General features: G+C 37.6%; 1 protein-coding gene and 1 long non-coding RNA gene across 7 annotated transcripts in view; both read left to right on the top strand.

Moving 5' to 3' along the window:
- The first annotated feature begins 449 nt into the window (after positions 1–449).
- Hltf (helicase like transcription factor) overlaps positions 450–27,983 on the top strand; it is a 48,326-nt gene continuing 20,792 nt past the window's right edge. For 3 of the 6 annotated variants that reach the window (XM_078043481.1, XM_040269933.2, XM_013358810.4), the window contains exons 1-14: positions 450–659; positions 1,772–1,979; positions 8,804–8,970; positions 10,047–10,180; positions 10,944–11,041; positions 12,534–12,608; positions 12,725–12,916; positions 15,362–15,457; positions 19,525–19,609; positions 20,887–20,980; positions 22,419–22,498; positions 22,589–22,633; positions 23,666–23,755; positions 24,948–25,045. In XM_078043481.1, the coding sequence (XP_077899607.1) occupies positions 640–659; positions 1,772–1,979; positions 8,804–8,970; positions 10,047–10,180; positions 10,944–11,041; positions 12,534–12,608; positions 12,725–12,916; positions 15,362–15,457; positions 19,525–19,609; positions 20,887–20,980; positions 22,419–22,498; positions 22,589–22,633; positions 23,666–23,755; positions 24,948–25,045 (1,482 nt within the window). In that variant the 5' untranslated portion in view covers positions 450–639. Of the gene's footprint in view, positions 660–721; positions 1,180–1,771; positions 1,980–8,803; positions 8,971–10,046; positions 10,181–10,943; positions 11,042–12,533; positions 12,609–12,724; positions 12,917–15,361; positions 15,458–19,524; positions 19,610–20,886; positions 20,981–22,418; positions 22,499–22,588; positions 22,634–23,665; positions 23,756–24,947; positions 25,046–27,983 lie in introns of those variants that run through there. The other 3 variants (XM_078043482.1, XM_078043480.1, XM_078043483.1) reach the window with 2 other exon arrangements.
- On the top strand, positions 12,923–14,974 carry LOC144376280 (uncharacterized). The gene is made up of 2 exons (XR_013436566.1): positions 12,923–13,186; positions 13,400–14,974. It is a non-coding gene; the product is annotated as an uncharacterized LOC144376280 (long non-coding RNA).

Here is a 27,983-nt window from a genome sequence, read left to right as displayed (position 1 = left end):
GCATTGGCGGCAGAAAATGAAGGTAAGCAGTTTGTCACTGATTGCCTCTGGTCTCCTAAAATGAGAAACCCGTTGCGTTAAGACCATATTGTACATCAGATATGAGAAGCAATGAGAGCTAATGTGAGGTCAGACCTGCAGAATGCGGCTAGACTTCGGGCTACGGGGGCAACATTGTTAGGGAGAGTTGTCTCCCCCCGGTGGGGACAGGGAACGCAGCTCACGCCACGAGCACCGCAGGCACCACGCTCGCACTCGAGGCCGCGTGGCTTTCCCGCGCGCCCTCCCTGGGGGCGGGGAAGAACCCGGATGGAACCGCCCCTGCAGCCGGGACCCCCCGCCGTCTTTGAATCGCAGGGCGGGGCGAAGTTGCCCTCCCTTCCGTATCCCGATTGGGTCGTCTCCGCAGGCTCCTCCTCCGGATTGGACGTTCGCAGTGCCAGTCACCGAGCGTCGCGGGTCTCAGATTGTTGCTAGCCGGAGACGACGACTACGTCCGCCTAGACGCGCAGCGCTCCTGGTTCAGCGCTCGGAGCCTGCTCCTGTCTTCTGGGCTGCGAGGCCTGGAAGGAACTGACCGAGTCGGCTCAAGAGCCTTCGCGGGCGCGCAGCGTCCCTGGGGTCACCCCACGCAGCACCATGTCCTGGATGTTCAAGAGGTGAAGGGGGCGGAGGGGGTGGGGCGCTGGGCTAACGGCCTGGCGGCGTCCCCAAGTGAACCTGACCTTCTGTGCGTTGCCGCCGCGCTCGCTGTGCACTGTGCAGCTCGGTTTCCCGTCTGCCGCCCTCTCCTGCGGCCACGGGAGGAATCGACGCATTGTCTCTGCTGCGAGGAGCGGCTCCTCTGGCGAGTCTCGTGCCAGGGCCTTGGGAAAGCTCTGTCACGGACTGCGGGGGTCGCGCTCAGCCGCCCGGCGGGTGCTTTATTCCACACGACATCCATTAGACACCCACTGTGCGCTAGGCCTTGCAATCCAGCGGAGGCCGAGAACGGCAGCGCTGTCCCCAAATAGTCACCATGCCTGTGCACGCACAGATGTGCGAATATGTGTTTGCAGAAGAGCTGAAAGGAGGAATGCACGACGCGCCAGGAAAACGCAGAGCAAATAGCGACTGTCGCTTCCAGTGGAAACTTCTGGAGGCCCCGCACAGACATCTCATTTTTCGTCGTCCATAATGGTTTTTATGCCTATTCCTGAAATAATTATCCATAAAAATTTTCTTTAACCAATGAGTGGAGGAGCTTGGTTAAGGGGGCGCTTGAGGTCTGCTTCCCATGATGGCATAGTGTGGAGATCTTAATAAAATGCGTGCTCTTCGGAGGGAATTAAAGTAATGAATGTTGGATGCATTATCTGAAAAGATAGGAATAGCTTCATGTCTAATAGTTCTGTTTTTGCGAATCTCTTCTAGATCAGTCGCCATTGGAATTTTGGCATATAATCATAAGTCCAGACATTTCAATTTCAATAGATGACTTTCACTAGAAAAGAGTTTTGTCAACCCTTACTGGGTTTTTCATGTTGAATTGGGGCAGAGGTGTGGTAAAAGAGCTGGTGTTGAACAGGTAGAGTTCCTGGACTCCTTCAATTCCAGCTTTAACCAGAATAGCTATTCATCTATTCACAGGGATTCCCACATAAGATTATTTATTTGCTAAAATAAAGTGAGGAAACCATTGATCTATAAATGCTATTGGTCTGTGGTTTTTAAGAAATTATTGGTTAAATACTGTAGATTTTCTGTGCCTTTTTTTTTTTGTCTTTATTAGGGATCCTGTTTGGAAGTATTTGCAGACTGTTCAGTATGGAGTCCATGGAAATTTTCCACGCCTCTCATATCCAACTTTCTTTCCACGTTTTGAATTCCAAGATATTATCCCTCCAGATGACTTCCTAACTAGTGATGAGGAGCTGGATTCAGTGTTATTTGGAACTTTGAGAGGTCATGTAGTTGGACTACGCTATTACACAGGAGTAGTGAGTATAAAAGTAGATATTAAATTAAATTGTGGTGTATTTGTGGTATTAACCTAGAAAACAAGAGTGTTAGAAGGTGATATATGAAATATATGTAAGCAAGAGATGAAAAATAATTTGTTTTCCTTACTTTACTACTGTTCTTCTGCATTTATAACTTGCTTTCAATATTCAGAGCGCTTTGCCCCATCATTTGATTCTTACAGTAACTAAGAGAGGTATCGTCTTTGAAGTTAAAAGATTTGCCCAAAATACAGAGATACTATAAAGTATCTTCTGCCTTTTCTTTCTCTATTATTCTGTATCTGTTGTGAATTATGTGTGTATGAGAGAAAGGGAAGAGGGCAGAGAATATAACTTTTTCTGGTTGGAGTTGTATTTATTTGTTATGGTTATTGAGGATGCCTCTTGTGTCATTTGGATACTATATCTCTTATTTTATGAGTTTACTAAGAAGAATTTTAAACATGCATGAAAATAAAAGAATATGATAAACTTACATTATATCTATGATCCAGATTCTCCAGCAAAGTTTTTTCCCACATTTTGTTTTCTTTGTCCATTTTGTATTGTAAAAAAGCAAATTCCGAATGTATCATTTTATGTTACTATAATTCACTATGTATTTCTCAAAATTTTTACACGTCTTACATTTTTATATCCTATCTAATAAGTAACCCATAAATAGATTCTCTTGATTTTTTAAAAAATGTCTTTGATTGATTTTTTTTGTTTTGTTTTGAGTCAGTGTCAAGACAAGGCACATATGTTATTTTTGGTTATAATGGGTCATCAGACCCCTTCCTTCTTGTTTCATGCTATAGTTTTATGGCAAAATCCAGATCTTTTGTAAAAATTTGTGGATTTGGTAGTTTTTATAATTCCCCCATATTTTTCCTATGTTGAAGCTTGTCAAACCATCTTTTTAATTGTCTGAAATATGTTCTGTAGGAGATTTCTTGTGTAAAAGTTCCGTATTCCAGTATTGTCTAGTCTTTTATTGTCTCATATTTTGTTTACATTGGAGCTTCTCAAATTGTTTGGTGATCATATGAACTGTATTGTGTAGGAGATGACTTAGGAAAGAACAATTTTTCCTGAGTTTTTATATGTTCATAATTTTGATGTTTTGTATCTTAAAGAAAATTTGGCTGAATATAAAATTCTAGACCCAAATTACTCTCCATATCCTAATGTTGCATCAAATGTTCATAGGAATTCTGATGCCAATATGATTTTCTGTCCACTTAAGTGAGTTGGAATTTTTCTTTTTTTTCAGGATGACTAAAAGATATGTCTATTTTTTACCCTGAAATTCTAATAGTGTTTTTAGGGTATGTCTTAATTTTGTGAATTTGTTTTCTTCTGTTTTAGAAAATTTTCTCTAAATTGTTTTGAGTGTTTGCTTTGTTCCAAAGCTCATTTTCTTTTTCAGCGACTTCATATTCTGTCTCCCCATTCTGCATCCCTGTAGACTGCTGTGTACCTATATCTTTGTTATTCCTCATATTTTTTCACTTTTTAATTTTCCACCACTTACCATGTCTGTTCACTCTTTGTTCTTTTAATTTAGTCTTAAAATGGCTTTTCTTTTTCTAGTTCTTTTTAGAATTGTATCAGTTGGGTTTTTTTTGGACGCTGGGGATTGAACCCAGGGATATTCAACCACTGAGCCACATTCCCAGCCTTCTTTTGTATTTCATTTAGAGACAGGATCTCACTGAGTTTCTTAGCCACTGGCTTTTGCTGAAGTTGATCTTCCTGCTGCAGCCTCCAGAGCCACGGGGATTATAAGCATGTGCCACTGCACCTGGCCCCAGTCCTATTTTGTATTTTATTTAGAGACAGGGTCTCACTGTGTTGCTGAGCTTCTTACTATTATTGAGACTGGCTTTGAATTTGCAATTCTCCTACCTTAGCCTCCCAAATCCCTGGGATTATGGGTGTAAGCCACTGTGCCCAGCTAGAATTGTATCAGTTCTTATTTGATAAACTATCTGTCCTGTAGCTTTCATGCTCAAGTCTGTCTTTCTTTGGTACTGGGGATTGAACCCAGAAGTACTTAACCACCAAACCACATCCCCAACCCCATTTATTTATTTATTTATTTATTTATTTATTTAGAGACAGAGCCTTGCTAAGTTAATGAGGCTGTCTTTGAACTCGTGATCCTCCTGCCTCAGCCTCTTGAGCCACTGGGAATACAGCCATGCTTTTTGTGTTTTTATATCCTTTTGTGTCTTAATTCTTTGTACCATGCAAAATGTCTTGAATCAGTAGACAGATGCTGGGAGAGGTTCAAAGCAGTTTTCCTGTATCTTCAGGAAATTAAAAAATTAGGATAGTCCACATACTATCAAATTTATTATTTTTTAGCTGGGCCTGGCAGTGTGTGCTTATACTCCCAGCAGCTGCTTAGGAGGTAGAGGCTGGAGGATTACAAGTTCAAGACCAGCCTTGGCCACTTAGCAAAACAAAAAATAGGACAGCCTGGGGTTGTAGCTTAATGCTAGAACACCTTTCACTTCGATCCCAGTACCACAAAAATTTTTTTTTTTTTGCTATTTTTCTTTTCTGCAGTGCTGGTGATTAAACCTAGGGCCTCTCACATGATAAGCAAGCACTCTATCACTGAGCAGTGCCCCCAGCCCCGAACGAACATTCCGTGTGCATGTGTACACACACATACACACATACACACACACATTTATTTTATAAAGCAATAACAGAATACACATGGGTAGGGGTTGTAATTGAGGACCTCATGCTTGCATTTGTTGTACTACTGAGCTATATTACATCCCTAGTCCTGTTTTTTTAGTACTGGAGTTGGAATTCCAGGGCCTTTCAAGCCAGGTGTGCACTCTACCTCTAAGCTGTACCCTCAGCTGTTTTCTTTTGCTTAAGTTACCGTTAGGAAGTCCAGTTGAAGTCCAGATCCTTGGTGCCTGATGTCCCAAACAAAGAATTGAGCAAGACACACAGAAGTAACAGGCAAAATACAGACTTATTGAAGGTGAAGGTAGCACTCTGTGGTAGAATGGAATGGACTGAGAGAGAGAGAGAGAGAGAGAGAGAGAGAGAGAGAGAGAGAGAGAGAGAGGTGCTTAAAGCCCCAATGCTTGGAAATTAGAGTCTTACATGCTGAGCTGTGGGATGTTCTTTTCCCTATACAGGCCTGATTGACTACCTTACCCCATTTGCTACTATTGGTTACCTTATGGTACCTAAACAATCTATTTTCCAATTTTCTTCCCATTGGTTACTTTAGAAAACCTAATTAGAATATCGCCCACTTTACCCCAATTGGTCATTTTAAAATATCAAATCTTTGGTGAGAGTTGTCATGGTGATAAGTCCTCAGTGGCAGGAATGGTCATGGTAGTGGGACTTACTATAAAGAAGACTGACTCCTTGTCTTGTCCTCTAATGCTTTCTTTTACCCTGTCTCCACCATCGTGGTGTCCCTGAACTTCTGCCTAATTTGTAAATTTGCCTGCTCCAGATATTTTATATAAATGGAATTAGGCAGTATGTGGCCTTTGGGTCTGGCCTCCAGTGCTGCCTTCTTGTGTATTAAACTGGTATTTTCTAGTGTACCATAAAACTTTATTTATTTTAAAACATATTTTGAGTTATTAGTGATTATCATAAGGATTACAGTTAACATCTGAATTTATTGTAAGTCCCTAGTTTGATTTGGGCCACCTTAATTTCAGTAAATGCTTTGCTCCTAGATATCTCCATCCTACCCCTTTTTTGTGTGTGTGCTCTTATTACACAAATTATGTCTTTATGTTGAGTACCCATCAGTGCAGATTTATAGTAATTGTCTTATGCAACTTTAAATCAGTTGAGAGAGGCTAGGGACATAGCTCACTTTCCTAGCATGTGCAAGGCCCTGAGTTCAATCCCTAGCACCACACACACACACAAAAAAAATCGGTGAAGAGAAAAAAAACTACAAACAAAAATCCATTTATACTGTCTTTTTTCTTTTTAGTGTAAACAATTACCTTTACCTGCTCTTAATTTCTTCATGTGGATTCAAGTTAGTGTTTAGTATTTTTGGATTTCTGCTTGTCTCTAGTATTTCTTCTTGGTGATGGATTCTCTTGGTTTTTGTTTCTCTAGGAATGTCTTAATTTATCCTTCCTTTGTGTGTGTGTGTTGGGGGGGGGGCACGTACTGGGACTGGAACCCAAGGGTGCTTTACCACTAAGCTGCACCCCAGCTCTTTTTATTTTTTGCTTTGAGACAGGGTATTGCTAAGTTGCTAAGGCCAGCTTCGAATTTGGGATCCTCCTGCCTCAGCCTCCCGGGTAACTGAGATTGCAGTGCATGTGCCATTTATGCTCTACTCCTTCATTTTAGAAGTGTAGTTTTGCCAGCTATAAAATTCTTGATTGAATTTTTTTCTTTCTGCACTTTGAGAAGTTTTTCCATTCTCTTGTGGCCTCCCTCATTTCTGATGAGAAATCAAGTCTTTGTATGTGAGGAGGTGCTTTTCTCTTGCTGCTTGCTTTCAAGATTCTTTGACAGTTTGATGATGCTGTGTCCAGATGTGTGTCTCTTGAATTGATTTTACTTGGCGATTGTTGAGATTCTAAATGTGTAGATTAATGTTTTCCATCAAATTCAGGACATTGTCAGCCATTATTTCTTGTGATGTTTTTTCTGCTCCTTTCTCCTCTCCTCTGGCACTCATTATGTATGCGATTGTATACTTGATGTTGACACATAGATCTCTGAGGTTCTGTTTGTTTATGTTTTTACATTCTTTCTTTGTTCTGTTGTTTAAATCCCAGTTGACCTATCTTAAATTACACTGATTATTTCTTCTGTCTATTCAAGTCACCTATTAAGCCTCTCTACTGAATTTTTTATTTCAGTAATTTTTCTGAGTCCAGAGTTTCTTTGAGATCAAGTCCTCATGTTTGAAGAAATGATTTGCTGTCTTTCAGCATATTTAAAGTAGTTGACTTGGGCTGGGGATATGGCTCAAGCGGTAGCACGCTTGCCTGGCATGCATGTGGCCCGGGTTCGATCCTCAGCACCACATACAAACAAAGATGTTGTGTCCGCTGAAAACTAAAAAAAAAAAAAATATTAAAAAAATATTAAAGTAGTTGACTTAAAGTCTGTTTCTAGTGTGTTGAACATCTGTGCTTCCTTAGGGTATAGTTCATATTGATTGCTGTTTTTTCTATGTATAGACCATGCTTTGCCCTTTCTTTGCATGACTTGTGCTTTTCTTGTGTAAAATGGGCATTGAAAGTAATGTTCAACTCCGGAAATTATATTCTCTCTTTCTAGGGTTGTTTGTTATTGCCAGCTTTGGTAATTGGTATTTGCTAGTGACTTTTCTGAATTAATTCTATAAAGTCTATTCATTGTGTGTAGTCACTGAAGCATGTACTTGGCTTAGTGGTCAGTTAATGGTTGTACTAGAACCAATCGATTTCCCAGCCTTTGCCTAGAGTGCCTGTGTATGTTGGGGGCATTCCTTCAAACCTCCAGGGCTGGGCACAGTTCTGCCTTAGCCTTTATTTCTTGCTTCTTAAATGCCTCGAGTTCAGCCAGAGACAAGCGCATAGGGCCTTCTCAGGTCTTTGCTGAGAATGTGCACATTCATGGTCAAATGGGTAGTCCTGTGTTTTCATGTGGCCTTTTAGAATGCCAGGGATATATTGGAGCTTTTCAAAGCACCTATTGACATCTCATTCCCCAGCTTCTCCGTTTAGATTTTTTGTTTTTCTATTCTGTTTTTTTTATTATTATTATTCTAATTATTATCCATTCCTCAAGCAGCAATAGCGTTAAGATACTTGCCTGTGAAGTTGTGTCTGATGAACACTTGGTCAAGGAAGCTTTCTCACCTGCCTCTGAGGTGGGCTAAGAGTTCAAATACAGCCAGAGAGCAGAGTGTTGTAGGGAACCATGGCATGGGCCAGGCAATGGTGGCTTTTTGGGTCTTTGAAAAACCTGCAGCTCCACCCTGCCCACCCTGTTGAATGCCAGGCTGCTGTAAGAATCTCAGTGGGTTGATGTTTTTAAAGGCTGCTCTGTAGCTGGGGAGTTGGGAAGGAGATTGAAGCATTTATATTCAGCTGTTTTTCTTGATAAGCACTCCTTAAACTTCTGCCAGCCTTGGATTAGTTCACAGAGTCCTGGAAAAGTTGATTCTATCAGTTTGGGCAGTTTTTCTGCTGCTTTTATGGAGGAGAGAACTTTGGAAGTTCTTATGTTATTTTCGTTGCCATCTTCACAGTTTTTAATCAAGTTGAATCAGAAAATAGCATGGGTTGGAGGCTGGATATATTTTCCTTATGCTAGTTCCATTCTGAGTTACAAATGCCTTTTTCCTCTCTAAATTCTAAAGTAGCCTGCCTGGGGTCCAGTTCTAGCATTGATACTTAATTAACTTTGTGGTCTCAAGCAAAAGACTTCTGTGCTTTAGTTTCTTCATATGTAAAATGAGAATAATTATATGCCTACGAATTATGAGGCTTTAAAAGGTCACTATGTAGTGTACGTCAAACAATGTTTGGCATATAGTAAGCTCTCAGGAAAGGTAAGCTATTTTTCAGAAGTTATCACTGGTTTATTAACTTCACAGTGAATATAAATTAGAAAAGTAGTACAAAAGAATCATTGTAAAATATTTTCCTTAATATTTCTGGTTTGATTCCAGATGAATAAACTGTGTAGAAGTAGCATTAAAAAATGAATAGAAATTTCAGGTAAAATATAATGAAGTCAAGCTATTCTTGTTTGTTCATAATTCTAATATAATGTTCTTATCTGCTCATTTTTCTTGTTAGGTTAATAATAATGAAATGGTTGCATTACAACGAGAGCCTAATAACCCCTATGATAAGAATGCCATTAAAGTAAACAATGTGAATGGAAATCAGGTTGGACATTTAAAGAAAGATCTGGCAGCTGCTTTGGCTTATATCATGGACAACAAATTGGCACAAGTGGAAGGGTAACGTACTTTTAGAGTTTGGTTTTCGTATTGTGAGTCAAAGCTATCTTAGAACTTATTAGGGCCTCTTAAGGCCTATAAAAGTATTGTGGTGCCTTTTGATACTGTCCCTTTAGTTAACCTATCCAGTTCTCTTACTGCGTAGCCATCCAATAGCTGTCCTCTTGCTTTCCTGTTAAGTTGTACCATGGAGAAAAAGACCATGGTTCACCTGTTGGGAGGTGTACTCCATCTCTCCAACCTTATCACATGTAGATTTGGGAATTCAGAAATGTGTATAAATCAAAGGTTGTAAACTGGTAGCCTATGATCAGATATAGGTGAGTTTCATTTTGCCTGCTATTTTGGAATTATTTTTATTTATTTCTATTATCCAAATCTGGATATCTACATTTTCTACTTCCTCGTTCTTTTTCCTAAATGGAAAACTTCAGATTTTTCTCTTTATAAATGGGAGACTGGTTAATGCCGGACCCTCATCTCCACATGCCATCAGTTGACTGGAACTCATAGTAGCTCTTCTTTCAGCTAAGGCACTTGCTCTCTCACTTCTTCCATCCCTTTGTTTTTATTTTGTTAAGCTCTGATATACTCCTCTTGGCTACCTTTTCTCTTTAGGAGTTTATATTTGTTATCTCAACTTAAGTATTTGGAATATTCATACCTCAATTCTAATGCTTAGGATATTTATGTACTGAGAACGAATTTGAGTAATCCTGGATTAGAACTAGTTCCTGCAGGTCATTTCCCATCTTCCCCCAGCATCCACCTTTGGTGATTCTTTTAGCCAAGGCTTCACTGTCAAAAGGATTTACAGAATGTTTTATCTTGCAGTTTTGTGTAGAAACAGTTGTGTTTTGCACTGTTTTATCCCTTGGTGTGTTTCTTTGGACATTCTGTTCCTTGCTGACTTACTATCCTGTCCTTTTTCTCTCTCAAGTCTTTCCAAGTGGTCAGTGTCTTCCTACTTTATTTCCATTCAAAATTTGAAGGTGCAGTGGGATATTTAACAGATTCTTAATTAGGATAACAAATTCTTCAAATTTCCCCTTCTCTTTCTCTCCTAAATATAATAGGGTAGTTCCTTTTGGTGCAAACAATGCTTTCACCATGCCTTTGCAAATGACTTTTTGGGGAAAAGAAGAAAATAGAAAAGCTGTTTTAGATCAATTGAAGAAACATGGATTTAAATTGGGTCCTGCACCAAAAAGTAAGTTTAAAATTTAACTTAATATTATTTAATATTGTAAATGCAGGAATTGTAGACTGTTTATTGTCTTTTGATTTTGTTCGCCAGACTAATTTGTGTTGAAAGCCCTGGTGTCTTTTTGAGGAAATCTCAGATTTTTTCCTTTTTTCTCTTGAAATGTAGTAATACATCACTTAATGGGAATGGATTCTTAGAAATGCATCATTAGGAGACTTTGTTGTTGTGCAGACATCACAGAGTGTGCTTATGCAGGCTAAGATTGCAATATTGCTAGGCCATATAATCTTATGGTACCAGCCTCTTATCTGGTCTGACATTGATCAAAATGTCTATACATGGTGCATGGTTGTAACTGTGGATTCACAAACATATATTCAAAGAGCTTCTATAGACTCCCTCTTAAATCCCCCCAAAGCTAATGATTCTTTTTGATACATTTTAGACAAAACAAATCTAGAGATTGAGGGTGGAAAAGAATTGTTGGTTAGGCAAGAGCTCATTCATATACTGTGGAATTATTTTAATAATGTATTTTTTAATTATAAATATTTATCTAGAGCTTGAGATGTAGCTCAGTGGTAGAGCACTTACCTAAATTAGTTTTTATTATTTATTGTTTTGTGGTGCTTGGGACTGGAACCAGGGCCTTGACCCACTAGGCAAATGCTCCACCACTGAGCTATGTCCTCAGTTACTTGGAAATTTTTAATGCGGTTTATTGTACGAGTTTTAAAACTCTTTTATTTTTATTTGTGAATTATAGCTGTGGGATTCAATTTGGAAAGTAGTTGGAGCTCTGGAAGAGCTGGACCGAGCTACAGTATGCCAGTTCATGCTGCAGTACAGATGACAGCGGAACAGGTGTGCTTCTCTTTCATTTTGTGCTGAAATCTAAAAGTAAATTTTAAATGTAGAAGGTTGGTATGTCAAAGAATAGAATGATATGTATGTGCTGGCATTAATGATCTTTATATTTTTAAAATGATAAACCTGTTATATAATGTGTGTGTGTGTGTGTGTGTGTGTGTGTGTGTGTGTGTGTATGTATACACATAGTTATACTTGTTTGTAAATGTTATCTAAAAAGCTGTGATAAGGAATGTTGTCATCCCTTGACATCCACAGATAGTTTCCAGGATCCCTAATTCCCTTATATATCCACATACATCCTCTCATATACTTTAAATTGTTATTGGATTACTTATGTTACCTAATGTAATGTAAATGTGTAAATGCTATATGAATAGTTGTTGTACTATATTGATTAAGGAATGACAGGAGAAAAGATATTTACATATTCAGTACAGGTATAACCATTATAGGCCTAACTACATTTTTGATCCATGGCTGGTTGGACCTATTCTACCAAAACATTCACATGTGTGGATCTGCATGAGATATTTTTGTATTTGAGATTTTCAAAATGTCCAAGTGGTAATTTAAAACATCGAAATTTGAAACTTACTACTCCTTTCAGTAAGGTTGCAAATGCAATGGTAAAAATTAACTCCAAGTGTTGGCATTGCTCTAGCCCTTACTTTGTCTAATTCATAATCTAGGATTGTATTATCTGGGTTAATTTGAAATGGTGTATAAAATAAATAAATACAGATCAATTTAAAAATAACATCAAAATATTTTAATATCTCCATCTGCTAGTGTTAGTCTTATTGTCTTCTAATTGTGGTTACCATGTTTTCCCTATATATCTTTTTTTTTGTTACCAGGGATTGAACTCAGGGCTCTTGACCACTAAACTACCAGCCCTATTTTGTATTTTATTTAGATACAAGGTCTCTGTTTTATAGTTTTCTAACTACAGTGCAGTTACTTTTTTAAAAAATTATTTTTTGTAAGTATAGATGACAATAGGCCTTTTATTTTATTTGTTTTGTTTTGTTTTGTTTTTTGTGCAGTGCTAAATAAAGATCAAGCCCAGTGCCTCACTTGTGCTAGGCAGGCACTGTGCAACTGAGCTACAACTCCAGCCCCTGCAGTTTTTTTCATAACAACAACAATAAAGAACAAAAGCTGTTCATTCTACCTTCAGTGAGCCATGTAGTATCCCAGAGGGTTAAATGTTTGACTCTTCTGGTTAATTAAACAATGAATTCATGTAATCCTAGCCACTTGGGAGGCTGAGGCAGGAAGATCACAAGTTGGAGGTCAGCCTGGACAATTCAGCAAGACCCTGTCTCAAAAAATTAAAAGGGTGGGGATATAACACTGGTAAAATGCTACTGCAGTCAGTCCCTAGTATCAGGGGAAAAAAGAAAAAGACATGAAATCTCTGAATTAGGTATAGTTATCACTTGACTTGCTTAATGGTGTTTCTTGTTGCTGTTTACTACAGCTTAAAACAGAATTTGACAAATTATTTGAAGATTTAAAAGAAGATGATAAAACTCATGAAATGGAACCAGCTGAGGTATTGGGCATTTTTAAATATCCTCTTTATTTCTTTGCACAAGATAAACTCTTTTAGGTACTGCATGTAGAGAAAGGAAAGACCTAACTATAGTTCTGTGACACTCTTGTTTCTAGGCTGTTGAAACACCATTGCTTCCTCATCAGAAACAAGCTCTGTCTTGGATGATCTCTCGGGAGAACAGTCAGGAACTCCCTCCATTCTGGGAGCAGCGGAATGACTTATACTACAACACAATAACAAATTTTTCTGAGAAAGACCGACCAGAAAATGTCCATGGAGGAATTTTAGCTGATGATATGGGTTTGGTAATTATTTTTTTCTTAAGTTAATACAATCTTATTTTGTGATTATGATTTTATAAAAAGTAATTTTGAAGTTGAAGCATATGTTTCAGTGTAGAACACAGGCTTTGTGTGTTGGGGTTGACTTAAAATCATACTCAGTTTTTTTGTTTGGTTAAAGAACATTAAAATAATTGGGTAGCAGTAATTGCATAAACATGTAGTTTTCAATTTCTTTGTGTTTTGAAATTTGGGCTAATTTGTCTTACATAGATTTTCTTTAAAAAAGTGAAGGCAGGGGGGCTTGGGGATGTGGCTCAGGCGGTAGCGCGCTCGCCTAGCATGCGTGTGGCCCGGGTTCGATCCTCAGCAGCACCACATACCAACAAAGATGTTGTGTCCACCAAGAACTAAGGAAAAATAAATAAATGTTAAAATTCTCTCTCTCTCTCTCTGTCCCCCTCTCTCTCTCACTCTCTCTTTAAAAAAAAAAAAAAAAAAGTGAAGGCAGGGCTGGGGTGTAGCTCAGTGGTAGAGTGCTTACCAAGCATGCACGAGGCCTGGATTTCAGTCCCCGGCGTGGCAAAAAATGGTTAAAGACAACGTTAAGTTAAATGGTATTCTCTCACAAGAATTGTAATATGCAGAGTTTTCAGTAGATATTTATGAATATTCTGAATAGATATTTATGAGTTACACTAGCAGTTTTTATACTTTTGGGTCTTAGTAACTTGTTTTTACTCTTAAAAATTATTAAAGATGGATAAAGGACTTTTACAGCATTAGACATTAAAAATATTTTTTAAATATTAAAAAGAACAGTTGACAAAAGTACTTGTTAATAGCATATTTTTAAATGAAAAGTATTCCAAAGCAGTTGTAATTTTGGTGAGAAAACTGGCATTGTTTACATTTTTTTCAAACCTTTTTTGATGTTTTGGATGAATAGATGGCACCCGAATTCTCATGTCTGTTTCTTATTTCAGTCAGTTGTGAATGTGGTGTTTTGGTTGAAGTGTATGAAGAAACTTTGTACTCATATGGATATAGTCATGAAGGAAAGAGTATTTTGATAGTTTTTTTAGATAATTATAGATTTGGTTCTATGCTGAAATCCAACAAGTATTGGTTTATTACAGGTTAATAGTTATAATATAGAATTTGAAATCATACCAGTGAACTTTTAATAGCAGCATTAAAATTTATTAGTATATTTTCCACATTGCATAGATGTTTTACCTACGCGTGATTTTATAACCAGGCTCACTCATTTGGAAAATATCGATTCACTGTATTATGCTGATCTGCCAAATGTTGGTGCATTTCAATATACAATCTTAAGATTTTATATTCTTTAATATTACCACTGATCTTACTAGAAAAGCACTTACATTTTTGGAAACTACTGTCTTTATAGTGTCCCAAGTTTTATATTGATTTTCACTTGAAAGTTCAGACTTTTTTTTTGTACCTGGCATTGAACTTAGGGGCTCACAAATATCTACTGAATACTATGCATATTACAATTCTTGTGAGAGAATACCATTTAACCATTGAGCTACATCCCCGTCCCTTTTTTATGTTTTATTTAGAGAAAGGCTCTTGCTGAGTTGCTTAGTGCCTCACTAAGTTGTTGAGGCTGGCTTTGAACACGTGATACTCCTGCCTCAGCCTCCCAAGCTGCTGGGATTATAGGCGTGTGCCACTGAACCAGGCAAAAGTTCAGATTTTATCCTTGAACAAAAGATACTCAGTTATTTTTCTCTTTTTAAAGATGATAACCCCACTTTGTTAAATAAGGTCGTATTTAACAGTATTATGAAAACAGTTTTGACCTCCCATTTTCCTGAAACTGTCCTGGGGCCCACACATTGAAAATTCCTGTTTAACCCTGCTTTAACATTGCCAGATGTTTGCTTCTGTGTTGTTAACTATGAATTACACTGCAGAGAAAACTGAAAAGTAAACATGTTTTTGTTTAAGAAAAATACACAGGAAGTATCATGCCCCTTATGCTTTGATGAGTTGTGGCTTTTAAGTTTTGTTAAATCAGATTTAATAAAGTGATTATCTTCATAAGCATACTGGAGTTAGGACTCATTTTAAATTAGCTCTGAACTTCGTTTGCAAACTAATTGTTAACAGTTTTATGATAAAATTAATAGTTCTGAGTTAAATGTGGAATCTTAGAACAGTATTCAATAAATGACATTCATCTGAGTTGCTTGCAGTATTTTATAATATAAATCTTCTAATAATTTTCTAATAAGGCGAGGGAGGAAAAGCATTTCTTAACTGAAAGATTCTCATTTTTCATTAGCATGCATATCATTTTATATAAGGATCCTACACTTCTGTGGCCTTGAATGATAGTCAGTATTTGATTATTTTAAAATTGGTTTTGGAATGTTTTCTGATCAACTGGATTTCAGAATCTGACCATTTTTTTTTTCTTTAAACATTTGAAAGGGTAAAACTCTTACAGCCATTGCAGTAATTCTTACCAACTTCCACGATGGTAAACCTCTTCCTGTAGAGAGAATTAAAAAGAATCAACTGAAGAAGGTAAAGTATTAGTGAGTGTTTTTCTGTGAAGTCTTTAGTTGACTGTGAAACTTATAAATTTCATTAAAAAGTAATTGCCTGGGCTGGAGATGTGGCTCAAGCAGTAGTGCGCTCGCCTGGCATGTGCGGGGTGCTGGGTTCGATCCTTGGCACCACATAAAAATAAAATAAAGATGTTGTGTCCACTGAAAACTAAAAAAAAAAAATAATAATTATGGAGCTGGGATGGTGACTCAGTGGTAGAGTGCTCGCCTAGCATGCATGAGGCACTGGGTTCAATCCTCGGCACCACTTAAAAACAAACTAATGTATCTACCTAAAACTAAAGATACATAAATAAATAAATATTAAAAAAAAAAGTAATTTCCAAGAGCTGGAGTTGTAGCTCAGTGGTAGAGCACTTGCTTAGCACATGTGAGGCACTGGGTTCAACCCTCAGCACCACATAAAAATAAATAAAACAAAGGTATCGTGTCTATCTACAAATAAAAAAATATTTTTTAAAAATTGTGAAGATTGATGATGCCTTTGGTAGTATGATTAAGGGTGTCTTGTGGTATAAGTGAAAGGGTTATATTCTTGTGGGCAGTTGGACTAAGTCTTCATAATCTTAGACCTCATCAGTAATTTTTAATAATCTACTTAAGGAAGTTCTCAACAACCCATTTTTTTTCCAAAGATAGTAGTACAAATTATTTCTTCAATGTTATTTTAAAAATAGACAATTTGAGGGGGCTGGAGTTATGGCTCAATGGTGGAGCACTTGCCTAGCATGTGTGAGGCACTGGGTTCAGTTCTCAGCCCTGCATATAAATAAATGAATAAAATGAAATAAAGGTCCATCAACATCTTAAAAAATATTTTTTTAAGTAGACAATTTGAACGTCTCTTCATTGGTAACCGTTAAATTATGATATAGCGATAAAACTTAATGCTATGCAGCTGTATTCCAAGTTGTGAATACTTACTTTCATGTTTGTTTGCTCTTATTGTTTTGCTAAGTGGGGGATTAAACTCAGGATCTGTAAATGCTAACGCCAGGTACAGATCTGTGTGTAGAGGTCAATTCTCCTCTTCCTAATACTTAAATATGTCATAAAAGTTCTTACGTACACTGGGGGTACCAAAATGTTGATGATAATAATTTGTCCTATGGGTGGTTTTTCTTCATACTTATTGTCTGTGCGTTATGTTTATAAAATATATACACAAATATATTTATGTTCATAAAAATTATTGGAAAAATAAATGTGATTACAAAGAGTTAAAAATTAGTTAAAAGAGAAAAATAAGTGTTACAAGGAAGGAAAAACCATTATTCTTTGTTTATACCTGAAAGTAGGCTAGGGCAAAAGATGTGTGCAAAGAAGCTGTCTCTGAATCCAGCTGTTCCTTTCCTCATGTTTTAATTTTCAGAGGCTGCTACTCAGTCTCCTGTGGCTTGCTCACAGCTGTGTGCTGCCAGTTCCCGCCTAGTCACATTGCCTTCCTTTTTGCTTTTATTGAGAGGTAAACCTGCTAGGAGTTAAGGTTCAGTGCCCTACTGTGGATAGTCCAATGATTTATGTCACTAAAGTGAAAGTTCTAGGGTTACAAAATTGGTAGAAGCATATATGACTAGTTATAGCTTCATTCTGCATTATAAATTGAGAAATTATCAGTTATCACCAAAGACTTCCCTTATTTTTCCTGAAGATTAGCAGTGCATTTAAGTTGTTGTACTATGGTTGAAGGATCTTCATTTTAAAAATACTTATTTGAAATAGAAACTGAAAATGTGATTTTTAACCCACTGAACTTCTGTTCTCGTACCACCTTGTTCAGGGTTAGCATCTATATAGAGAGAATATTCAGCCTCTTATTTTTTGGGACTGGCTTATTTCACTTAGCATGATAGTCTGAGTAATAGTCCATTGTGTATATACACCATGTTTTATTTATCCATTCATCTGTCGAAGGGCATTTAGGTTGGTTCCATAGCTTAGCTATTGTAAATTGTGCTACTATAAACATTGATGTGGCTACGAGTCACTATAGCATGCTGATTTGAACTCCTTTGGTTATATACCAAGGAGTGGGATAACTGGGTCAAATGATAGTTCCAATCCTAGTTTTTTTCGGAGAGGAAAGATGTTATATTATTAGAAATTACTAATGAGATCAAAGATTATTTACACTTAGGCTCTTGGTATATGTTACCAGTTGCCCTTAAGAATACAACAGTGAATTTTGAGGAACCTCCATATTGCTTTCCAGAGTGGTTGTACTAATTTACAATCCCACCAACAATGTATGAGTATACCCTTTCCCCACATCCTTGCCAACATCTATTATTTGTATTCTTGATAATTGCCATTCTGATTGGAATGAGGTGAAATTTCAGTGTAGACTTTGCATTTCTCTGATAGAGATGTTGAAAATTTTTTCATATATTTGTTGACCATTCATATATCTTTGAACTCTGAAGATTGTGCTTGTTGTGCAGAATCACTTAATATAATGAATAATGTAAATGACAACCTTTATGTGTATATAAATTTGGGGGTAGTAATTTTGTATACTTTTTTTTTTTAAAGAGAGAGAGAGAATTTTTAATATTTATTTTTCAGTTTTCGGTGGACACAAACAACTTTATTTTATTTTCTGTGGTGCTGAGGATTGAACCCAGTGCCCCACGCATGCCAGGCGAGCGTGTTACTGCTTGAGCCACATCCCCAGCTCCAATTTTGTATACTTTTAATTCAATGGTTGCACTAGTCTAGTGATTGAAGACCTGATGGAAAAATTGACAAAAAGCATTTTGACATTTTCTTGGAGCTAATGAATTAAAAATAACCATCGAAACCGGGCATAGTGGCATATACCTATAATCCCAGCCACTTCAGAGGCTGAGGCAGGAAGATCACACATTTAAGGCCAGCTTGGGCAATTTAGTGAGACCCTGTCAAAATAAAATGGAAAGAGCTGGGGTTTTGGCTCAGTGGTAGAGTGCTTTCCTGCTCGCGTAGCATGTGCAAGGAAGGCCTGGGGTTTAATCCCTAGTACTATAAAAAATAAATTGAATGAGGGAGGGTTGGAGGAAGGGAGAGTAAAAGAAAAGTTAACTATTAACTCTTACAGTTACTGTAGCTCTAAAAATGGTTTAGATTGGTACTATTAGAAGGGGATGGTTCTTCTCAACCAACCTCCCACCCCCACCCCCACCCCAATGTTTTAAACCCAGGGTCTCATGTCCTAGCAAGTGCTCTGCTAAGCTATTCCCCAGCTCCAACCACATTTTTTTTTTTTTTTTTTGGTACTGAGGATTGAACTCTGGGGGCAGTTGACCACTGAGCCACATCCCCATTCCTCTTCTGTGTTTAATTATTTAGAGACAGGTTCTCACTGAGTTGCTTAGAGTCTCCCTTTTGCTGAGGCTTGTGAACCTTAGTTCAAACCCTTCTGAAGGGTTTGAACTTGTGATCCTCCTGCCTTAGCCTCCTTGGCCACTGGGATTGCAGGCATGTACCACCGTGCCTCGTTCCAACCACATTTTTAGTAAAATTTAATGATTTTATGAAGTGCTCAAAATTCTACTTTTATAGGATTATTTTAAATTCATGTATACATTGATGCATCTTGAAACAAGAGAGGATACACCTGAAGAGAAAATGAGAGAATCATGGATGGCTGGAAATTTCTGATAGAGTAAAGTGGAGGGCTCTCTGGGACCTGCACTGCTGCATCTGTCTGCTCCAGATTTCAAGAGAAAAAGTAATGAAAGGACAGTTTAAGAAAGTAAAGCAGTACAAGACAGGATCTTTAAATTTGTTTAAAACTGATAATAGACCTAGTGCAGTGACACACTCCTGTAACCCCAGTGGCTCAGAGGCTAAGGCAGGAGGATTGAGACCAGCCTCAGAAACTTAGCAAAGTCCTAAGCAACTTAGCAAGACCCTGTCTCAAAATTAAAAAAATAAATAAATAAAATAACAAGGGCTAGGGATGTGGCTCAGTGGGTTCAGTCCTGTGTACCCAAAATAAACAAAACTGTTAGTACCATTAAAGAAATATGCCTTTTCACCCAGGAATGTAAGGAATGTAATGTTAAAGATGAGTCTGAGAAACTTGGAGGAAACAGTTCCACTGAAAAGGCAGATGGGCAAGGCAAAGGTAAGCGTTAATTTCAGCTATGACCTGATAATTTGATTTACATTTTTCCAGCTAATAAATTGCAATTTCTTCTTTAATATACAAAAATTTAGGATCTCTTTCTGAAAGACCTCACAGGAATTGGCTGTCAGGAAAAGTTTTATTACAGAAGTGATTTGGTGATTATACAATAGGCAAAAAGCTAGGAAGAACATTTTTGGATGAAGAAAAATAATTTCATGAAAGGACAGTTTAAGAAAAAAATAAAGAATATGTTTTGTTTTGGGACCTCAGTGTTTTCATGTTATTTATAATGCATTGTGCAAGAATAACAGCAGATTAAGCTAGAAAGATAGGTTAGAGCCACATTCTGAAGTCCAAGGAGAAAAGAAAAGAGATATATGGATTTAGTAGTGATATGACTTCACAAAGTCAATTTCTGAAGGTTGGTTAAAGCAGAGTAAGACGGAACGTATTTTAGGTAAGAATCATAAGAGGATTATTTGGAAGTAACTGTGCTATTGGGGATAGGAAAATTAAATAGGAAAATCTTTTTTAGAGTGAACAAAGCTGCAGGTAGGGTTTTGTTTTGTGGTGGTAGGAAAGAAATCTGTAGGCTGGAAGATTTTTGGATATAACTAAGAAAAAGCTTAGTAGGCTTGAGGAAGGAGATGGGCATGAGAGAACAGTTGGATGAGCTGACATTAGAAATAAAGTAGTCAGGTGGGAATAAGTAGAAGAGGAAGGCCATTAAAAAAAGGCAGGAGAATTGGGACTTAGGCGATGGCATCTGCTTTTCCTTGTAAAGGGAACGAGGTGGTCTAGGTATACAAGGAGATAAATCTAGGAGGATGTGGTATAGTGTGGTCATTGTGGAGAATGGCTGTGGGAAGTGGAGGAAGGAGTTGATAAGTAACAAAGTGACAGCCAGGATCTGGAAAGTTGATTAGTGATTGACAGCAGCTGTGTGTGATTCTGTTCTGTTTTGTGAACCCCTCCCCTACCACAGCTTTTGGTGGCCTGGGCCTCCATGGTACAGAGGAATTCATCCAGTGTGGGAACTGGCTGTGTGACTCCTGGGAAAGAATTGCATCCCAAGAAATTGAAGGTTCTAGGTTGGGAAAATGTAGAATAACTACAACTGACTGTTTCATGGAAAAAACAGGGCATTTGAAAGAAGTGAAGATGTTGAGAAAACAGAAAATCAGTAATTGTAAAACCAAGATTTTAAGAGGTGGTACTGCTGGTTTAAGACAATTGGATAATTATCTGTATATTTGACTTTTTCTTTGAAATAGAAAGATCTAGATGTAGTGAAGAACCCAGTATTTCACATATCAAGGAGAAGAAAAAGTGTTCCATGTCAGAATTGTCTAGCTCTCGCCCCAAAAGGTAAATTTTTTTGTGGTTTGATTAAATGAGCTGTTTTAATTTAAACTCTTTTTCTTATATATACGAAAGGAAGATGACCGTTTTATCTCAGTTACATAGTTATTTCAGATACTTTCTTATTGCCAGAATCACTGACTTGGTTAGTCTGTTCTCATTTTTACAATTGAAGAAAAGTAATATTGATCTATAGAAGAAGTGAGTTAATAATCACTCATCTTTCTGCCACTTATTATTTCTTTCACTTAGTAATGAAGATCAAGCTCCTGAGTTTTTTGTTTTTGTTTAGATTTATAGTTTGTTTTTTTTTAAATGTATTTAGGGAATGAACATTAAAGAATTATGTATTGAATGACTTGACAGAACCATTCTTTTGCTCATTTCAAATTTTTTTTTTAAGTTCACTATAATGGAAATAAGACATTTAGGTAGTTATACTGACTTAGGCTACAATATGGGAAGAATTTTAGTAAAATACATCATACCCCTCTGATCTACCTTGAATTTTAACAACTTCATTTATACTCTCTGAAGGCTGTGCACATACTGGGCTTTTGTGGCACAATTTTCTGTGGTGTCTGTAGGTGTGATGCTGTGCCTGAGTCCTGCCAACAGCAGTCCCTTAACCATCATGGGTGATGATTCTATCAGTGGTACCCATCAGAACTGAACCCAGAACCGGCACTTGTCAGTTTTCCTCTTATCTGAATCTCAGGTCCGTGGATCTGAGCTGTGAACCTAGCTAACGTGGTACTGGTAGTGACTGTACCGGGTAAAAGGCAGTAGAGTTCAGTACTGAGTTTAGCAGCATGTGGTGCACTCCCTGTGGCTGGTGTGGGGTGTGCCTCCTGTGCAGCAGGCACCTCTGATCCTACCAGGAGGATCACATTACCCCCACTCGCTAAGTGAGAAAACTGTGACGTAGGAACATATAAGGTGGCTTGCTTAAAGTCTCAGCAAACTATTGGCAGAATGAGGATTTGAGTCTGGCTGGTCTCACTGCAGGATCCGTTGTTCCTAGCCACTTAACCAATTATATGTTTCTATATGAAATTTAGGAAATTTTCCATTATGATGAATCATTTTGCCTTTGGTTGCTTATTTCTTTATATTGAAGTAGTTGCTTTGATAAGGACCTTTTCTTTTTTAGTTTTACATAAAGGTGTTATTTGAACTATAAAATATTGAATTCATTATTAGAATGATTATTTTTTTGACTTAGTTTTTTAAATTTAATATTAATGATATGTATTTTATAAATAAGTACATCTGGTTATGAAAACAGATGCTTTTGACAGATTTGACTTTTATAAGTCAAATAAAATCTTTCTCTTGAAAATATTTAAAAAATAAACAGATGAAAAAGCATTTGAATTCCATTTACTAAAAGAGTGTCATATCCCATTTTGGATTGATTTTCTTTGTGTATACTAAATTTTAGAAGAAAAATTACTGTCCAGTACGTTGAAAGCAGTGATTCAGAGGAAATTGAAGCAAGTGAATTGCCTCAGAAAACCAAAGGTAATTAATGTGCAGGGGATTGGGTTGGGTAATGTGTCTGTATTTTAGCCTTGCATGCCCGTTTTAATGTTTATTTTGGTTTTGTTTTAGGCAAACTGAAAAATATACAGTCAGAGACTAAAAGCCGGGCAAAAGGTATGTGTGTCCTGTACCTTCTTAGTACTAATAGTCCACACTTAATGATTATTAAAGTAAAACCCTACTGGTTTGTGTTTCCCAAGATTGGGAATTTTGAGTAATATATCTTCAACTTTGCTTCTATTTACATTTGAACTCTTCACAGAACTTCATATGTGTTAAATGAATTAAATAAGGAAAATTCAATAAGTAGTTTCAAATTAAAATCTAAGGGGTCATACTTAGATCAACTTAAAATAATTTTCTACTAAAAAAATAACTTCAATAAGATATTGTATTTTTATGTATAAATAGTAATTCACAAAGTTAAGTTGGGAGTACCTTTTTGTTAATATTCCCTTCTTTAAAGGATGTAAAAATAAATAGCTTTATTTCTTTCCTCTATCCTTAAAACATCCCAACCCTGTGTGTGCGCAACCCCAACGTGGGGGACAGTTTAACCCCAGAGTTGCCCTATCACTGAGCTACTTTTTCAGTCATTTTTATTTTTTATTTTGAGATAGGGTCTTGGTAAGTTCCTGAGACTGGTCTCCTCCAACTTTGGATCCTCTTGCCTCAGCCTCCTAAGATGCTCATATTGCATACGATGCCACTATGCCTGGCATCTCCAAAACATTGTTTACTTTATTCTTCTTTAATTCAGATCATATTGTTTTCCTACTGAATTAAGAAATTATATTGCATTTGGAAATAAACTGATCATCATTGAACTGATCTGGAAATTTGGTGGCCTTGTTATTAGGAGTCAAAAATCTGTTTCCTTGAAAAACTTTTTTTCACCCCAGAGTGTAGGCCTGTTCCTCCTCTCACTGTTCTTTGAAGCAGTAGTCTTACCATGAGTGGTTGCATCCCTTCTGTGAGCTAGAGAGACACAGTTATTGTCAGAGGTGACAATTTTTGTTACCAGATAGTTTTTTTATTCAATAATATATGCTCGTAACATGCTGTAAAAATGGGATCTCTTTCCTCTCATAAAGCCCAGGGAAGGTGTCACTGTAAAGTATCTGATTGGCTGTGGTTTTACATCAGCAGGATCTTCCAAGGTCAAAGAAGATGCAGCCTTTGCATGTGCACTGACTTCACCTAGCCCTGCAACAAAGAAGAAAACCTTGAAAAGGGGTCAGTGAATCTGCTAGTTTTCCAGTTTTTTCTGTTTTTCAAGGAAAAATTAAATGACAAAAGTTATTAAACCATATTAAAGAAGTTTAGAAAATAGAGCAAAGGGAAGAGCCATATCCTGATGTCATTTTCCTCAGTTTTTTTTCCTACTGTGCTTGTTTTACAAAGGCATAAATAAGCACAGGGAGTTCTCTAGTGAAGACACAAAAGAGTAATTTTATAATTGCTTTAAAGTGTGATTACTTAATTTGATTTCAATTGAATTATAATAAACATTTAGCTTTTGTTATGATTAAAATTTGCTTTTTATTGAAGAATATTAGTGATCTTTATTATAATTTTGTATTTTGTAGCTCATTTGAAAACATTGCTTAAGAATAAGTATTTGAGATGGAAAGAGATTGAGCTAAGGATACAGAGATCTGGGGCAGTGTGTGTCTCTGCCCCTTGGTCTCATCTGTTTGATACACTGGCATTTCAGCAAATGTGTCTTATTTCTGTGCTTTCATCAACTGCTATTAGGACTTTCGTGTCCAGCCCAGTGTCCCTGGATATGTGCTCAGCTTGCTGTCTTGCTTCACTTAGGTTTCTAAGAGATTGTCACCCAAAAAGCAACACCCTCTATAACCCTCCCTCTCAGACCTCCTCCAGCTCACAGTTTCTGTCCTCACATCACATTTAATTTTTTCTTCACATTGTCATTGCCTGATGTTACATACTTAGTCTGTGGCCCGCTTCCTTCACTGGAGTATAAGTCACCTGAGTCATTTTGACCATATCCTGTGGGTGACAGAGGGCTGCCCTTATGTAATGGGGGGAGGAATGCACAAGTTGTTGTAGCAAAGTAAAGATCACTTGGGGCCAGCTTGGTGTAGAACCATTGCAAATAGCAGTGTAGGCTGTGCACACCCGGCAGTGTCACAGACTGCTGCCTCTGTATCCTTCCAGGCACATCCAGCTGGCTCTTCTGATAAACATTCTCTGGGGTTTTAGGTTTTTAAAGTGACAAGGTAAAATTTAGTTTCTGTTTCTTCATGGCTACAGACACAAGTTCATCCACTTCATTTTAATTCTACTCAATTTCTCTTCTAATGAGGCAGATGATTGCCACCTCCTTATTGACATGTATGTCTCCCCCACCCCCAAAATAAAATAAAAGTAGTCAAAGGCTTTGTCAATGATTTGTCCTCAGGAGCATCTTCAGTGGAGGGTTCAAAGAAAACTGATGTTGAAGAGAGACCAAGAACAACACTGATTATCTGCCCACTTTCTGTGTTGAGCAACTGGATTGTAAGTCTTTGAAGTCTTCATTTAAAATGTGGTGTAATTTATATTTGTCTTATAAAATGTATTCTGTTAGAAATATGTTTTTTCATCATTTTGTGTTAGGTGAGTTGGGATTATGTTTGCTGATTTGAAGTAATTTTTCTTTGAAGATTTATGCTAAAGAACTTCAGTTGCTAAAGTGAGATTTGGTTATATTTTTGCCTTTGCCACTTTTGTTCCCTGAATAGAAAGGATACATAATTTAATATTTCACCATGTTTACCAACTGACTATCAAAACTTCTTTTTCTGATAATTGCATGCATAGTTACTTATTTTTATAACACAGGTGCTTTTTGCTTTGATTGTTCTTAAGCTCTTTTTATAGATTTTTCTATTTAATCCTCACAATTATTATTTTCACTTATCAGGTGATCAAACTGAAACATAGAGGTTAAGTACCTTGAGTAACATCACCCAGGAAACATGATGGAACTTGGGTACTGTGTCCAATACTAGGACTCCTGAGCCTGTGCTTTCAAGGTTACTCACCAGAGGAGTTTATCCCCCACCTGCCCACCTGACAGATTGCTTCTTTTCCAAAACATAACATGGGAAGTGCTGCTTGCTTCCTGTCCAATTTGCGCTTAAGACCTCACATTGTAATGAAATACTGAGTCTTTTGAAAGCACTGTGTGGCGTCCCCTGTATATGAACCTGCATTCTTGCTGCCTCTGAGGTTATCAGTTCTCTATCTTTGCTCCTTTTATCTGAGAGGAGGTCTTTCACCTCTTTTTAAGACCAGTACTTCAGTGTGTACATTGTTTTCCATCTTTTCTGCCTTTGCCTTTTCTCCTTTTCCCCCTCTGTTGATAATCTGCTCTCTTCCCACTGGTGTCCACGCAGCACACTAGGGCTGCTTCATCCTACTCCACTGTCCTCTCGTCAGACCTCACTTCTGCTGGTGCTCCTCTGCTCGCCTTCACTGCCATGCTGCAGGTTCGTCCTGCCAGGGGCTTTCACTTACTCTTCATTGTTGTTATCGGGCTTTTACCACCAGTGGTCGGAATTGCATTGGGAAAGATAGTGATCGTCTAGTGTCTGTTCTTGGCTTTTTCTTCTTGGCCTGGTGTTGACTGAAAGGATTTCTCCTTCACTTTATGGGCTTGCCTGCTGTGGCAGGGCTTTTCTGTTTAAGTTTTGGCTTATTTGTTTTTTTTTAAAAAAGGAAATACCCCTTATCTCAGTGCATCCATTTTTCCTCTTAGGACTAGATAGTTTTGACTGAATGGATTTCTCCTTCACTTTATGGGCTTGTTTGCTGTGGCAGGGCTTTTCTGTTTAAGTTTTTGGCTTATTTGTTTTTTAAAAAAGGAAATACTTCTTATCTCAGTGCATCCATTTTTCCTCTTAAGACTAGATAGTTTTAGTGATCTATTCCTCTTTTTTGCTCTAATAAAACTTTGTTTTGATGTGTGATTTCTCCTGGGAAGGGCAGTACACGCACATTTGAATGGCTGTTGTAGGGTGAGGCATAGCATTATTAATGGAAGCATAAACAATATAATTATGATTCTTTAAAGGCGTGTATATAGGGATGTATTTTAAAACTGGGTTATCAGTATTTCTTTTTATTTTTTTAATTATTTATTTTGGCAGGGGGCACTGGGGATTGAACTCAGGGGCACTCAACTGCGGAGCCACATCCCCAGCCCTATTTTGTATTTTATTTATAGACAGCGTCTCTTTGAGTTGCTTACTGCCTCTGTGTTTCTGAGGCTGGCCTTGAACTCGTGATCCCCCTGCCTCAGCCTCCTGAGCTGCTAGGATTGCAGGCGTGCACCACTCACAGCATCAGTATTTCTTTATAATTTTATATTTGGAAACCAAAGTTTGAGTAATATAAACATAGTAAATGAAACTTCCCAAGTCTTTCCTACTGAGATTATGTGAAATTTGAAAGGAATGAGGGATGATTGGGCATATAGGGGTTCAAGGTAAAGAGTTAGAATTTTTCAGTCTCTCAGCAAGCTGCTTGCTGTCTCCCAAGTGAGTGACATAATGTTCTAAAGAACATGAAAACTGATCTTCCTTTCCCCCCACTCCAAATAAGGAAAATAATCCACTTAAAGGATTAAGGCCTAGGGACAGTCCATCTTCTATCACATATTAATTCTGGATATTTAGACATGTTGTTTAATGTTTTAGTACCTTTTTCTTTTCTGTGACCACCTGACAAGAACAACTTAGATAAGGGAACGTTTATTTGGGGCTCGTGTTTTTAGAGATCTCAGTCTGTAGATGGCTGAGTCCATTGCTCTGGGCTTGATGTGAGACAGCACATCACTGGGAAGGTCCCAACAGAGGAAAGCTGTCAGCTCATGGTGGGCAGGAAGCAAAGGGATAGGGTGAAGGGACCATAGGGAAGGTGCACCCTTTCAGGGTACACCCCCTGTGTGACCAGCCCCCTCCAGCCACGCCCCACCTGCCTATGGTTACGACCCATCCATTTAAACTAAGACAGGCTGATTACCTCTGAGTATTCCTGCATTAGCAGGAGCTTTTGGGAGATACCTCATATCTAAACCATAACACCTGACATTTTCTGTATTCATATGGAACCCAGCAGAGTATCCAGAAACAGAGTAATGGTAGTTTTTTCTTCAGGAAAGTTGATTTTCTTCTATTCTCAATCTAATTCTTTCAGAAATACACTGTGCTATTTTATTGCCACCCTCTGACTCAGGTTGCTTATATAGGATTTTTTCTCAGTACTAGATTTCTATGCCACCAAATTTCTTGAAAATTCTCTATATTTTTACCTTTATCATTTCACATTTCCTGTTTACTGGGAAACAGGTTCTGTTTCATATTGCAGGCTCTCTTCAGCCCACAGTTGTCTGGGGTTTACTCTCACCTTTTCTGGAAAGTTTTGGGAGAGCTTCTTTGACCTCCTTGTGGAG

This window comes from Ictidomys tridecemlineatus, chromosome 3 (genome assembly GCF_052094955.1).
Source record: "Ictidomys tridecemlineatus isolate mIctTri1 chromosome 3, mIctTri1.hap1, whole genome shotgun sequence".
Taxonomy (NCBI): Eukaryota; Metazoa; Chordata; class Mammalia; order Rodentia; family Sciuridae; genus Ictidomys; species Ictidomys tridecemlineatus.
The sequence above is the reverse complement of the archived record's forward strand: the minus strand, read 5'-3'. Positions and strand labels throughout refer to the sequence as shown.